This window comes from Ursus maritimus, unplaced genomic scaffold (genome assembly GCF_017311325.1).
Source record: "Ursus maritimus isolate PB19 unplaced genomic scaffold, ASM1731132v1 scaffold_21, whole genome shotgun sequence".
NCBI lineage: Eukaryota > Metazoa > Chordata > Mammalia > Carnivora > Ursidae > Ursus > Ursus maritimus.
Window position 1 is genome coordinate 36325113 of NW_024424564.1, and position 13937 is coordinate 36339049.

At 42.5% G+C, this 13937-nt stretch overlaps 1 protein-coding gene across 1 annotated transcript in view; it reads left to right on the top strand.

The window, feature by feature from the left end:
• The first annotated feature begins 1356 nt into the window (after positions 1–1356).
• Positions 1357–13937, top strand: part of SLC17A8 (solute carrier family 17 member 8) — a 43589-nt gene continuing 31008 nt past the window's right edge. The window contains exons 1-2 of the mRNA XM_008705721.2: positions 1357–2925; positions 13424–13676. Coding sequence (XP_008703943.1) covers positions 2825–2925; positions 13424–13676 — 354 coding nt within the window. The 5' untranslated portion in view covers positions 1357–2824. The remainder of the gene's footprint in view (positions 2926–13423; positions 13677–13937) is intronic.

A 13937-nucleotide genomic window follows, 5' to 3' on the forward strand; every position in this document is an offset into this window, starting at 1 on the left:
GCTCATCAAAATTAAACATTTTTTGTACTTCAAAATATAGCATGAAGAAAATGGAAAGGCAAATGGCAGACCAAGAAAAAATATTTGCAAAACACATATGCTGAAAAAGGATCAAAAACATAGACACTTCGATAATAAGACAGAAATCTCATTTAAAAAATGGTGAACATACTTGAACAGAAATTTCACCAAAAAAGACATAAAAATGGCTAATAAGCACATGGAAAGGCGGTCAATGTCATTTAGTCATCAGGGTAATGCAAATTAAAACAATGAGATATCATTTCATACACACTAGAAGGGTTATACTAAAAAAGATAGCAAATATTGGTGAGGATGTGCAGAAGTGGGAGCCCTCATAAACGATGGTGGGCATGTAAAATAATGCAGCAACTTTGGAAAATAATTTGGCAGCTTCCAAAAAAGTTAAACATATACCTATGATATGACCCAGCAATTTCACTGCTGGTATTTACCCAAGAGAAATGAAGAGATGTGTCCATGCAAAGACTTACACGGGTATGTTCTTAACAGTTTTGTACATAATGACCTGAAATTGGAAACAACCTAAATGTCCATCAACAGGTCAATGGATAGGTAAGTCAACAATCATGTGGTGAGTCCATATACTGAAATATTGCACAGAAAAGAAGGAACAACTACTGATATGAATGTGACTTGGACAGACCTCAAAATTACTATACTAAGTGGAAGAAGCCAGACGTAGGAGAGCATATATTGTATGATTCCATTTATATGAAGTGTCCATAAAAGACAAATCTATAGAGATAGAACGTAAATTAATGGTTGCCTGGGACTGGGAGTGGGGGTGGGAGATGGGGATTAACAGTGAATATAAGGGATGTTTTTGGGGTGATAGACACATTCTATCTGCTTTGTGCTTTAGTGTAAGCACACAATAACCACCATATTGCACAGTTTGGTGAATTTACTGAAGATCATTGTCCACTTGAAATGGATGAACCATATAATATACAAAATATACCTTAGTAAAGTCAGAGGAGGCTATGTGGAGGGTGTGACGGGGAGGAGAGAGAGACACAGAGACAGGTAAGAATAGCTGGATCCAGGCTGTTTGGATCTGAAACCTGGTGAGTCTAACCTCTTTGCCTTAGTTGCCTGTTAGTGAAATCGGGAAAAATCAGTTACTAATCACAAAGCAGTGTTGGGAAGATTGTGATCATACATGAAGTCTGCTTAACAGAATTTATACTATAGAGAGAGCTCGATAAAATATTCGCCATAATAATATTTATTATTATATTAATTATATTATTATTATTATTAATCTACCAAGGATCCAGCTCTGATTTAGGTAACTTAAGTCAAATCTTGAAGAATGGGACTGCAGCTTGCAAATGGCAGTGACCAGTCCTGTGGACATGACTTTTGGGGAATTTGAGAGCCTACAGCACAGCATCTGTCAGGCACATGCAGGCTGGGAGATTGGAGCACGGGAGCTTTGCAGATAAAAGCTGCTTCTTCATGGCAGCATCGTTTACAGAGGTGTCACCTGCTGCCTATAAACGTGGGAGCAACATGTGATGTTTTAACCCCAGTCCAACAACCCTTTAGGTTTTACCCCACTATCTTCCAGGTCCTACTGGGGCAGAGCACAGGTGATTGGGGGGCATGGAGGAGGGACACCTTGTCTATGAGGGGTACTAGAGGAAGAGATGTCTTGGTGAGACTTAAGAATCCCCTGACATTTCCCAGATGAAGGGTGTGGAGAGTTACCCAGGCAGAGGGTACAGCTTGAGCAAACCCCAGAGGCCGTATGGAGCTTGATGAATTCAGTGAAGGGCTGCTCTGAAGAGCAGAGTGACAAGAAACAAGGCTGGGGTCCCATGGAGGGCCTGTGAGCCATGATAAATGATAAAGAAGTTGGATTTCTCCTGAGGACAGTGAGGACCAGGGAAGAGGTCTAAGTGAGTACTAGGACCAGCTCAGATACCTCCAGTTAGGCGGCCCCGATGACATCTCCACACTACACCTTGAGAGATACTGCTCTGTTGATCAGGAGCAAATAAATTTCTTCCTAGGTACTTGCATTTAGCACCCTGGAGTGCAAGTGTTCCTCCAAGGACCACATCCACACTAGTGTCTGGGGGAAAAACTGTTTCATGGCTCCCACGAGGGGCACATGAGGCATAATGTGGTGGCTGAGAGCCTGTCTGTAAGGCTAGACCTCAGAGAAGCAGAGGACTTGCAAATGCTTCATTCACTTCACCCTGGGTGTCTGCTCTGGCTGACAGCCCATTAATAAGCCCCAGCGGCTGAGGGGCAGGTATTGTGCTGGTTACTATAGCATCACCTTGGAAAGGATCACTCAGTGAGAGCTTCGGGCTGAGTGAGGCAGGAGGGGGATGCGGTCAGAAGCAGCAGGAGGGGCTGGAGAGAGGCTGCAGTTGCTGTTGCTGGTCTCAGGACACCTCGTGGGCTGGAGCCCACTTGAGCCTCTCCAGCTGCAGCCTCAGGGAGGGAGTGAGGCTGCGCTCAGCCCGAGAGTGGCTGCCTGAGACAGTGCCACAGGCACTGCTGAGCTTGTAGCTTTCAAGGGACTGAACTCCCAGCCAGACATTACTTGGCCTCTGTTGGGGGGGGATTTGGGAGGGGTGTCTCATCTTGGAAGAGCTGGGCTGGATTTCATCTCCTTTTTGATGTTAAGTAGTTACCTCCATGAGAACTGACTTCAGGCTACTCCTCGAGGAGAGCAGAGTGGTCCCCACGGTGGAAATGAAAAACGATGACAGTTTGTGAGACTTAACTGTTAGTGCTTGGAGGTCCCCCTCACCCATTCAAAATGCCTTTTAAAGCATTTGATACCTTCAAAGAAAAAATTCTGAAACCTGGAAAGGAAGAAGTGAAGAACGCCGTGGGAGATTCGTTGGGGATTTTACAAAGGTAAAGTTTGAATGCAAACTTTGGGTTTATGTCTGGGTAGTTTCACATTGCCAATGTTTGAAAGGCTTTGCTTCATATTTTAAAAGCCACCTTTTAAAAAAGGAGTGGTAGGTCAGATTAGATGGCTTCTGGAGCCCCTTCTAGCTCCAACACACTAAGCCTGGAGGAAAAAAAAAAGATGTATCAAAAATATAGGATTGAATTAGGAAAATAGCAAGACAGGCATTCTGCTTATATGGCAGTATTAGTACTTGCCGGAGATGGTGATGTTGCATATTGTGTGTTTGGCATTGAATTAGAAAAGATATAGGGAGATAATATTTCCTGTTAATTCAATAATAATGACAAAATCAGGAACCCTGTTACATGGTTATGCTTTTGAAATAATTTTTAAGAATTTTTCACTACAAATGAAAATTAGATATATGTTCATCTTGTTATATAAACTATATAAGGTGGTTGCTGATTGGTTTTGAAAGAAGAGAATAGTTACACAATAGTTTGAAGAAAGTATGTTTAAAAATTAGTATTTAAGTAAAAAGAAACCTTACATGGTTACAGTGAGAAAATACTATGTACCATCATTAAAATGAATGTTTTTGTCCAAACCAAAAAATAAATCTTTTTTTAAAGTGAAATGCATTATTATTAGGAGAGTTTGCCACAAATGAATGAATTGATGTGACATTGTAATTTGTGATTTTTTATAGACATAGCCTTTCTAGGTTTTATAGATGAATTTATAAGCAGTCCTTATGTACAAGGTAAGGTGATTTTTTTAAAACCCTCTGATATAAATAAATGTGAAAAATACTCTTGATAATATTTTTATATGTTTGAATGACTATTTCTAATCCTGATGAGTGAAAATGCCATCTGGCATCTCCTTTTAACTTTTTATGATATCCCTTAAATTAAAAAAAACTTCAGCATGCAAAGGACTGTTTCTAGGCACACAGATTCATTCCATTCCTTGGGTTTTATAACACAGGGGCTCCTGTCAGTGTGACATTTCCACTGTATCACTCTTGACGAACTTTCATAGTAAGAGAACTGGGTTCAGCCCTTTATTAATTTAAATGTTAAAAACAAAAAGGTTCAATTAGACCCACACTGAATTATCATGTATAGATAAAAACCTAGCTGACAGCAGGATAAACCAGCCAAACATAGGAAGTGATTATAATGACCTTTTCTTTTAAGAATGTTTTAGCCTTGTGTTGCGCACTCCCCAGGTAACATCCGTCTTACTGTGGTGGTGTTCATTTGATTAAAAACGAAAAAGGAGGCATAATGGCTTGATTGGCATATTCAACTATGATGACAAAGGAATCTGATAAAGCCAGGAATAAAAACCGTGACTCTGGACTACAGTCGACTACAGCCACCATTATAATCATCAAACTCTGCCTTAGTTTATACAATATTGGACAAGGAAGCAGTTAGGAATTTTCTTTCCAACATTAAGTTGAATTGCTTTTTTGAAAGTGAATCACTTTCTTCGGTAAGAGACTTACTGTAAGAGCTGGTTTTTGCAATGTTTGATTAGATGATCCACTTGAAAATTCTTTTGTTTGCCAGATTGGTTTGCTTAGGAATATAACAAAATTCACAATTTCCAAGTTGTACGACCTCAACCCAAAACTGAGCTATGTGTTTAGGACTCTGAATGGTTTCCTTGGAAGTGAATCACAATACAATAGAAAAATGGCTAACAGGACTTGGGAAGCAGAATGCACTAAATGCATGTTAGATGTTATCGCTGTTGGCTTAATAATAGAATGACTTGAGAAAAAATAGAGGCAAACTTGAACCCCTTCCTTCCATGATCCTGAAGGAAATTATTGGCAGAGGAAGGTTAAAAAAAAGGCACTAATTGACTAGCAATCCAAGTTGACCCTAAGCTCTGACAGTCTTTGGGCAGAGCTGCAGAATTACGGTTCCTCCAGTGAGACCAACTCTGACACACACTTGGTGTTCACCTTGTCTGTAAGATATTTATATATCAGGTGCCTTGTCCAGAGACCGGTATACAATGAACATTCCCTCCCCTTGCTGATTTTTCACCTAAAACCAATTGGCAGAATCCAATGGAAAAAAAATCGGAAAAAAACCGTTTTCTGTTTTGTAAGGTAGAGGAACATTCAGAAGTTAGAACTTAAGCAAGCAGTGTCAATCACCGATGTCTTGTAATACTTGATACTGAAATCATCATCTAATTGGAATTCCTGGGGTGTCTTTTTAAAGAAAGATTTTATTTGTTTATTTGAGGGACAGAGAGTACACGCATGCATTGCGGAGAGAGGAGCAGAGGGGGAGGGCGAGGGAGAATCTCAAGCAGACTCCACGCTGACCGCAGAGCCCTACTCAACACTCGGTCTCACCACCCAGAGATCGTGACCTGAGCGGAAACCAAGAGTTGAATGCTTAACCAGCTGAGCCACTCAGGTACCCCTCTTGGGATGCTTTTTAATTACTGAGCATTCCACATGGTCAGGGGAGTGGCAGATGCATAGGGAAGCTTTCGAAGTGCATACATGGGGCTGATTACAGTCAGGCATTATTAGCCTTTCTGGAGAAGAGTCATGGATAAAAAGCAGCTGAACAATTTCATCAGCTAAAAGTACAATAATATTTCGGAAGTATAGGAAGAAAGAATATGTTCATGTATAGTCCAGTATTGGAACAGATGACATAAAAGGCATTAAATTTGGGAGTTGATACCTAGAAATTGACATGTAGATTTATTCAACTTACATGCAATATGGATGTCCTCTAATTGCTTATGTATAATAAAATACTAATGGAAAACATTATCTGTTCCTGGCGCTGTAAACACATTAAATTCCATTAAACCCCATGGGGTGGGGACTATTGCAGTAAAGGACCATTTTAGTTGAGAAAGCTGAAGCACAGAGAGGTTAAGTAAGTTACCCAAGGTCACACAGCTTGTAGGTGGCAGAGTTGGGTTTCAGACCAGATGTTCTCTGCCCACCTTTGTCATTACACTATGTGACCTCTCTACCTAAGTGTCTTTGCTCTTCCCACTTAACTGTGTTGAAACTTAATGACTCATTTAGGTTTAGGGAGTTGTAGTATTGAAGATTTCCCAAGGGAACTGAAGGGGTGCCTGGTCTCCTTGTATTTATATCTTCTCTTTAAAGAGATGGAGTCAATCTCTGTGTGTTTTGTCCCTCCTCAGCATTCAGTGACTGTGTGTTCAACTTATGTGCCAGGCATGCACTGTCTACTCCATTGACAAATGCAAGTGTGTGAGAGTGGGCTCTGCGGTCAGGTGAGCCTGGGTTCTAATGGCTGTGACAGCATTTACTTTCTGCCTGGACAACTTCAGGCAACTTGGCTTCCAACTTGCCAGGGTAAGGCTAGTAAAGCAAAGTCAGGTCACATCTCTCCCTTGCTCAAAACCTCCCAACGGTTTCTCACCTCTCTCAGAATTAAAGCCAGCATCCTTTCAATGGCTTTTAAGGCCCTACCTGATCTGTGGGAACTTGAGAACTCTGACTTCATCTCTGGCCTTCTTTTCCTGCCTCACCCCACTCCAGCCACACTCTGCACTCTTATGGGAACTCCCCAGACCCACGCCTTTGCCAGCTTTTGCATCCAGTTTTTCACCCTGAAAGTTTTTTCTCTAATTGCCTGATGGCTTATTCTCCCAGGGAGGACTTTTCTGACCATCCTATTTAAAGAGAAAGCTCTCCTTCTCCCCCTCCCCCACCCACTCCCTATCTCTCTTCCCTGCTTCATTTTACCCCACTTCTATCTTAGCTAGGGTTCCCTAAAAGTAGACCCTGAGACAGGGATTTGGAGAGCCTAGGATGTGATTTACAGAGGCGGAAATTGCGAGGCAGGGAGTAAAGCAAGATCGGAAAGGAGAAAACCAAGCAAAGATGTGATCTCAGGTATGCACAGGGGCCAGATCACAGTGGGAGGGTCTGGGGCATCACTGGCACTGAGCTGTCCCTTTAAGCAAAGGGGCCAGTCTTTCATGTCTGTGCATCAGTGAGTCATTGACTGTAGGCTGCCCCTGCTAAGGATCAGGACCAATTCAGGACCAACCAGCCTCGCCACTATGGTGACCCATGGCCTTGCCTTTTGGTCTTGGTATGAGGACCCCAACATGACTGGGCAGCAGTTGTAGCTATATTTAATGGGATTTTCATTGTATTCCCAAGTGGAAGAATTCTTCCTTGGGCATCAAGACTCCTAGACCCACAGAGCCTAAAGTTGAAGAGATGAGATAGTCCATAAGTGAGTTACTGCGCATGATGGTAAGTGGTCTACTCCCACTTCCACCCTGTGTTTCTCAGACAATGTATTCAGCCTATTGGGGCCATAACACCATTATAATAACTGTTGGTTTATGGAACATACTGCATCCTGAAGGACAGCACCCTATCTTCATGGGGATTCCTCTCTGAGCTAATGCCTCTGCTGCATCTTGAAGAGGCTTCCTTTGCTCTGGTAGGCGCAGCTCCTGCACTGTGCGGCTCGTGGTTGGACCAGTGGATCCCACTGTCATGTGCCCCCTGCTGTACCTCCTTTGCCATAAACTGGGTGTTTGGGTCTTAGGTGATGTTATGTGGGATCCCATGTTGGCTAATCAGGATTCTGCAAATCCTCAGGCGGTGATGCTAGCCAAGACTTGCAGGCTTATGTGTGGAATATATGTCAGCCCCGGTCAGGATGAACTGCTACCCTTTCCAAGATGGAAGGAGTCTGATATAAACAATTTGGCACCATGAGGCTGGTTTGTCTCCTCAGGGACCGTCCCGTATCAGGGGCTCAGCATTAGTTTGGTGGCTGACAGCAGTGGTAGCTGCATCAGTCATGGTGAGTGGGATCCCAGACATTCCTTCTGTCTCTGCTCCCACGGCTACCCCACGTGCCACTGCTCCAGGCCTGGGTGGCTGAGAGCAGAAGCTGGCCACCACCCACCAGCCAAGCCAGCCATCCACTGGCTGTTTAGTGCCTCTTTCCAAGTGGAAGCTCTCTGGTATGTGTTCATGAGCAACCCCACGATCTCACACTCTGTGTCCATGCTCTGTGTTCAATCTCATGGCTGTCAGTTCTGTGAGGCAGATCCTTCAAATGCCATTCTGACCTCACTGCCCTTGTCTCTGATCTTGAAGTCCTGCCACTGGCCTCTGCCACTCCAGACTTCTAGCTTCTGACGGCCACTGGGAGCCCAGTTCTGGAATAGCACCTCCTGCTGTCAGATGGGATCTGCCTGGGACAGCCACTGCTGAGAGGCTCAGTGGTGCTGGTGGCCCCATTCCTCACTGCCTTGGTAAAGGAGTGTGATTCCTCAGGCTTCCTAAGGAATATATTTAGCTTATGGGTTTTCTGCCTTATTTAGTAAATCCATATAGCACATCTACTTTTTCTATAATCTGCCATAATAGTTCAGGCATCTCTCTTAAAACAACAACAACAACAAAACCAGCTAAAGGGAGACCTATTTATTGAAGAGTATGATTATATATATATATATATGTAAATGACCTTCTTCTGGAAGGTCAGTTAGAATACTGTATCAGTCTGCTTGAGTTGCTGTCACAAAGTACCAGAGACCGGGAAACTTAGCAGAAATTTATTTTCTCACAGTTCTGGAGACTCGAAGTCCAACATCAAGGTGTCGACAGTTTGCTTTCTCCTAAAGGTCACCTACTCGCTGGGTCTTCACATGGTCTTTCCTCTGTGGACATGCAGTCCTGATGTCTGTGTGCCCAAATTTCTTCCTATAAGGACGCTGGTCTTACTGCATTAGGGCCCAGCCATATAATTTCATTTAATTGCTCTTTAAGGCCCTTTGTCCCAATACATTCTGAGGTCCTGAGGGTTAAGGCTTCAAAGTAAGAATGTAGGGTGGGGACAGTGGGGACACAATTCAGCTCATAATAAATACTTACCATAAGTGAGCAAGTGAATGGATTTTAAAAAGCCACAAAATGATCCGTAAGTTCTGCTCACTTTGTGCTCCAAATGTTGACCTTATTGCCTACAAAACCAAACCAAACCTGCTCCACAATTACTGGGTACTTCGAAGTAAGTAAGTAGTTCTGTAAGTGCCTAAAGGCTAGTGAGCACATCGTCAGCAATTAGACTCCTGGGGCTGAAATGTTTACTGGACAATTGTGTTTGTGAACAATGGGCTTGTACTTTCCTAGTGTGTAAAGGGCCAGCAGCCCACAGACTGCAGCTCTCTGCGTTTGGAGAAACAAGACAGATGTTACGCTGGCAAGAATGACGGCTCTCTGATCTTATAGGCCAAGTGCAGGCAAACACCAAAACACCTAATATGATGAACAGCTCTTTTGGATAATTAAAGCCCTCCACTTCTTAAGAAAGGAGTCGCCTTTTCTCCTTATGACCCCAACCCTCTTCAGAAAAACAAACAAACAAACAAACAAACTTGTTTCTGGGCAGGGGTGAACAGATCTTTACCTCTAGGTGTAAGTGCTTCAAATCAGGAGTGAAGTCTGGAATTGACCCACCAATTCCATTCAGTTGAATAGGGATTAATTATGTCCAGGCCGTACGCTGGGCCCTGGGAATAAAGATGAGTCAGAAATGGTTCCTGCCTTCAACATGTCATGTCTCCTGGGGAGGCATTCACTCACTCATTCACATTCTCAGATCAACAAATATTTACTCAACACCTACTATGCTGATGGAAGCAAATAACTAACTCAATGTGATAAATGGTCCAGCTGAGGAATGTGTCCAGGACCTAGGACACATCAGGGATGGTGTAGGCACTAACACTGAATCAACTGCCACTCATTTGTGGTGGTAGTGTTTTACTCATTGTTGTGTAGGCTCATTTAATCTCAACAACAGCTCTGTGAGATAAATATTGCATTCATTTTACAGATGAGGAAAAGTGAGTTTCAGAATGGCCAACTTCCCTTGCCCAGAGTCGCACAGCTGGTACTGGACAATAAGTGGCAGAGCTGGCTATCAAACCTGGGTTGACTGATGGCAGTGAAGCCTGACTTGTCCCATCGTACAGGGGGAGGGGGTTGAGAATCTTCCTCTCTGAGCTTGGCTCTACAAGAAATGTTCCACTATTTTACTGTTTTTATTTTATTTTTTAAAAATTTTATTTATTTGTTAGAGAGCACAAGCAGGGAGAGCAGCAGGCAGAGGGAGAAGCAGGCTCTCTGCTGAGCAAGGAGCTGGGACTCGATCCCAGGACATCATGACCTGAGTCGAAGACAGCCACATAACTGACTGAGCCACCCAGGTGTCCCTACTTTACTGTTCTTAAAACAAATCAAATCTGACTCTGAGCCCCAGCCTGATGGAAATGAACTTTCAGATGATGTGTGTGGGCACTTCCTGCCACAACTAGGTTGTGCAAGGGACACACAAACAACTCAGGGGGTCCCTGTAGTGGTTGATCCATGTTTGCTCCTGGTTGCATGGTGGCTTGAAGTCTGGTGACTTTACTAGCACTTGGGGCAAGGAAAATTGCAACCCAGTGCCCAAGCCTCCTCTTCACAGCTCCCCACATCCTATCTCCAACTTGGGGAGTGCTGTAGGAAGTGCTCAAGGTCAGGAGGCTGTAGGTCCTGCTGCTTGGGGAGCCCGTACCTCCTTCCTTGGGGTTTATCTTCCCTTTTATCAAACTACTCTTTCCTTTCTCTCTGCCCCCCATACCGTTGTGTCCTTCTTCTGGACACTTTCAGGATGTCCCAGATGGCATCATGCACACAGACAGGGACAGATGCATAAAAGATTTATTGAGGGAAAATGGGGAAAGAGCTGAGGGGGCTGGGAAAATAATGGGACTGTGATGTTATCTGTATAGGAGAAAGGGAAAGATTTTGGTAGGAAGAGTCTCAGACTACACCCAGTACTAGGAAGTTTACAAGGGCAACAGTAGACCACCAGGGCTACAAATTATAAATAGTCCTGTGATCCAAATGGTTCTTGAACATCAATATAAGTGACAATACATGGCATCAATGCTCAGTTTAACACAATGGACTCATTAAGCGATTGTGGGGATTAATGTAATAAAAGTAGCTGGTATATATTGAGTTTTTAACGTGTGTTAAGTTCTGTTCCAAATGGTCTAACTATAATAATCCACTTATGATAATCCTGAGAAGAACCTCACGAAGAAGAAACTACTTTTATAATTCCTAGGTTACAGATGAAGAAACAAAAGCCCAGAGAGGTTAACTAGGCCAAAGTCACACAGCTAAATAAGTGGAAGAGTAAACATTCATACTAAGTCACACTGGCTCCTAGTTTGGGTATAGGGTGGAGAAGAAACAAAGCATCCATGATGACTTCAAGGTTTTTGCCTGAGCAACCAGAGGAACAAAATTATCATTACTTAGGATGGGAAAGATTTCAGAAATTAAATTTTTTTAGGGAAACTCAGTTTGGATATTTTAAGTTTGAGATGCTGATTGTGTGCTGAAGGAGATGTCAAATAAGTCTATTTATGAAAATTGGAATCTGTATCTAAAGCCCATAGATGGGATTAGATCACCTACAGAGTGTAGATAGAAAATAAAAGAGATCTGTGAGCTGAGTCCTGGGCATCCCAGTGTTAACAGGTCAAGGGAATAGGGAATTAGCTTAAGAGACAAAATGGAAAGTGTGGTCAGAGAATTAGGAGGAAGAGCACATGAGTGTTGTTTCTTGGGAGAAAATAAAGGAAGAAAGAGTGATCAGTTGTGTTAAGTGTTGATAGGCTGATTACATGAAGACCTAAGATGACCATTGGATTGAGCCAAAGGTCAATGGAAAGCATTGATGACCTTAAGAAAAGCAATTTTGATGGACAGGTTGGGGGATACCCGGTTGGAATGGGTCCAAGAGAGAATGGGAGGTGGGGAATTGAAGAAAGTGACTTCCGAATTTTGTAAAAAAAGAGAAGATGAGAATGGGGGTAGCTGGAGGAGAAAGTGTTTTATTTTAAATTTTGATGTGGGAGAAATAAGAACATATTTGTAGACAACAGGAATGATCCAGTAGAGAGGAGAAAATAATTGATGAATTATGGGAGTGGGAATTTCTGGAACAATATCCTTGAGTAGATGAGAGGGGGTGAGATCTGAAGAGAGGTTGGCTTTGGGTAGAAGTGTGGACAATTACCAAAGAAAAGGTAGAATGCATCAGCATAAGTGCAGGTGGGTAGCTAGGTACGTTGAGAAGTTGCTGAAGTTCTCTTCTGGTTACTTCAGTGTGCTCACCCATTTATTAAGCTACCGCTCTGAGCTCAGTTAAATATTGAAATCTCCTTCCCTTGTTTTATCATTGCTCTTCACTTCGATTTCAACAAAACCTGAATCATGCAGTAATTATGGTTCCTTTTCTTTCTTCCTCACCAGCTAAGAGCTGAAGGGAGGCAGAGAACATGTCACATTCTTTATTGCTCCCGAACACTTGGTACAGTGCCTGCCATACAGCATGCACTCAATAAATATTTGATGATTGAATTGAATCTAGTATACTTGAATTGAATCTCTATACATATACTTTAAACCTGATTTTGCTTGAGTCTTAAGAAGCTACCAATATCATGTTCTCTACGAATTGATTGGGCAGATTATTTGCGCTTCAATCTATTCTGTTAATCATCGTATTAGCTATTTATTACTGAATTCAATATTCATGAAAACTTAGAAGTTTTGCTCATTTTTACAAAAACTTGGACCTTAACTGGGCCATAGCAACATCCTCAGAAGGGTTACAATATGTGAGATGTTTACTTGACAGCGTTCAATTTGTCCAATTCCTTTTTATTTTTTTTTAAAAAGGGTAAATTCACTGTAATTGACATATGTAATCTGAACCTATAGAAGTCAATGAAAAATCCTAGCATCTGGTTAAAAGGTGCCAGAGGATCAGATCACCTCCTTAGAAGAACCACCTAGGAAGAAAGGATATACAACCAACTGGGTATGTGCTGTGATAGAAGATGTGCCTCCCTACCTCTACCTAATATTTTGTCAAGATTTAGATAAAGAGGAAGAATCTGCAAATGGATTGATTTTCTACTGTGTATCTTTTTAGCAAGCTCCAGATGATACTAAAATCAAGGTCAAGTGCAATAGTCAGCTAGGTCATGCAATGCGGATGAAGTCTGTCAATACTCTTCCAGCAGGAAATTCAGTAAAGCATATTGCTGAGGACACAGACTTGGACTTGGACTTGCATCCCACCTCAGATGACTTAGTTTCCTGATCTACATAATGGCAAGATAACACCATCTATGCCATGGAGTTGTGAGCTTTAAATGACCTAATGCCTATAAAAGTGCAATACGATATCCAGAATATCAGTAATTTTAGCCATTATTATTTATTGTCATGACAATAACTTTTTAAAAGGCAGTCTGCATCCTACTTTGGGTTTCCCTTTTTCTTCTTCCGTACACCTTTTCTTTTTGCCTCATATATTTCCTTTTTTCTCTAATCCTGGCCTTTCTTCTCTAACCATTTTTCTTCCACTATAGAAAAATTGATGGGACCAATGAGGAAGAAGACAGCACTGAGCTGAATGAAGAAGGAAGGCCAGTGCAGACCTCCAGGCAGAGGCCCCCACTCTGCAACTGTCACTGCTGTGGCCTCCCCAAGCGTTACATCATTGCCATGATGAGTGGGCTGGGATTCTGCATTTCCTTTGGGATCCGGTGCAATCTTGGAGTTGCCATCGTGGAAATGGTCAACAACAGCACTGTATATGTTGATGGAAAACCAGAAATTCAGGTCAGTGTTCTCGTTGGGTTGGGTGGGAGCTCTTTTGGCCACAGCTGTGCAAATACTTTGTTGTAGGAAAGAAAGCACCACACCTCTTCCATTGATGTGGCAAAAATGTAGAATGGCTACGATGTGCCAGGCACGGTGCAAGGTTAAGGGAATAGAATGATGAAAAGCACAGGCTGGGCCCTTGTCGTCATAGAGATGGACAAGTAAGTGAGCATAATTCACGGTTGTAGGTGCTGTGTTGGAGGTGTTCAGATGCTTGGG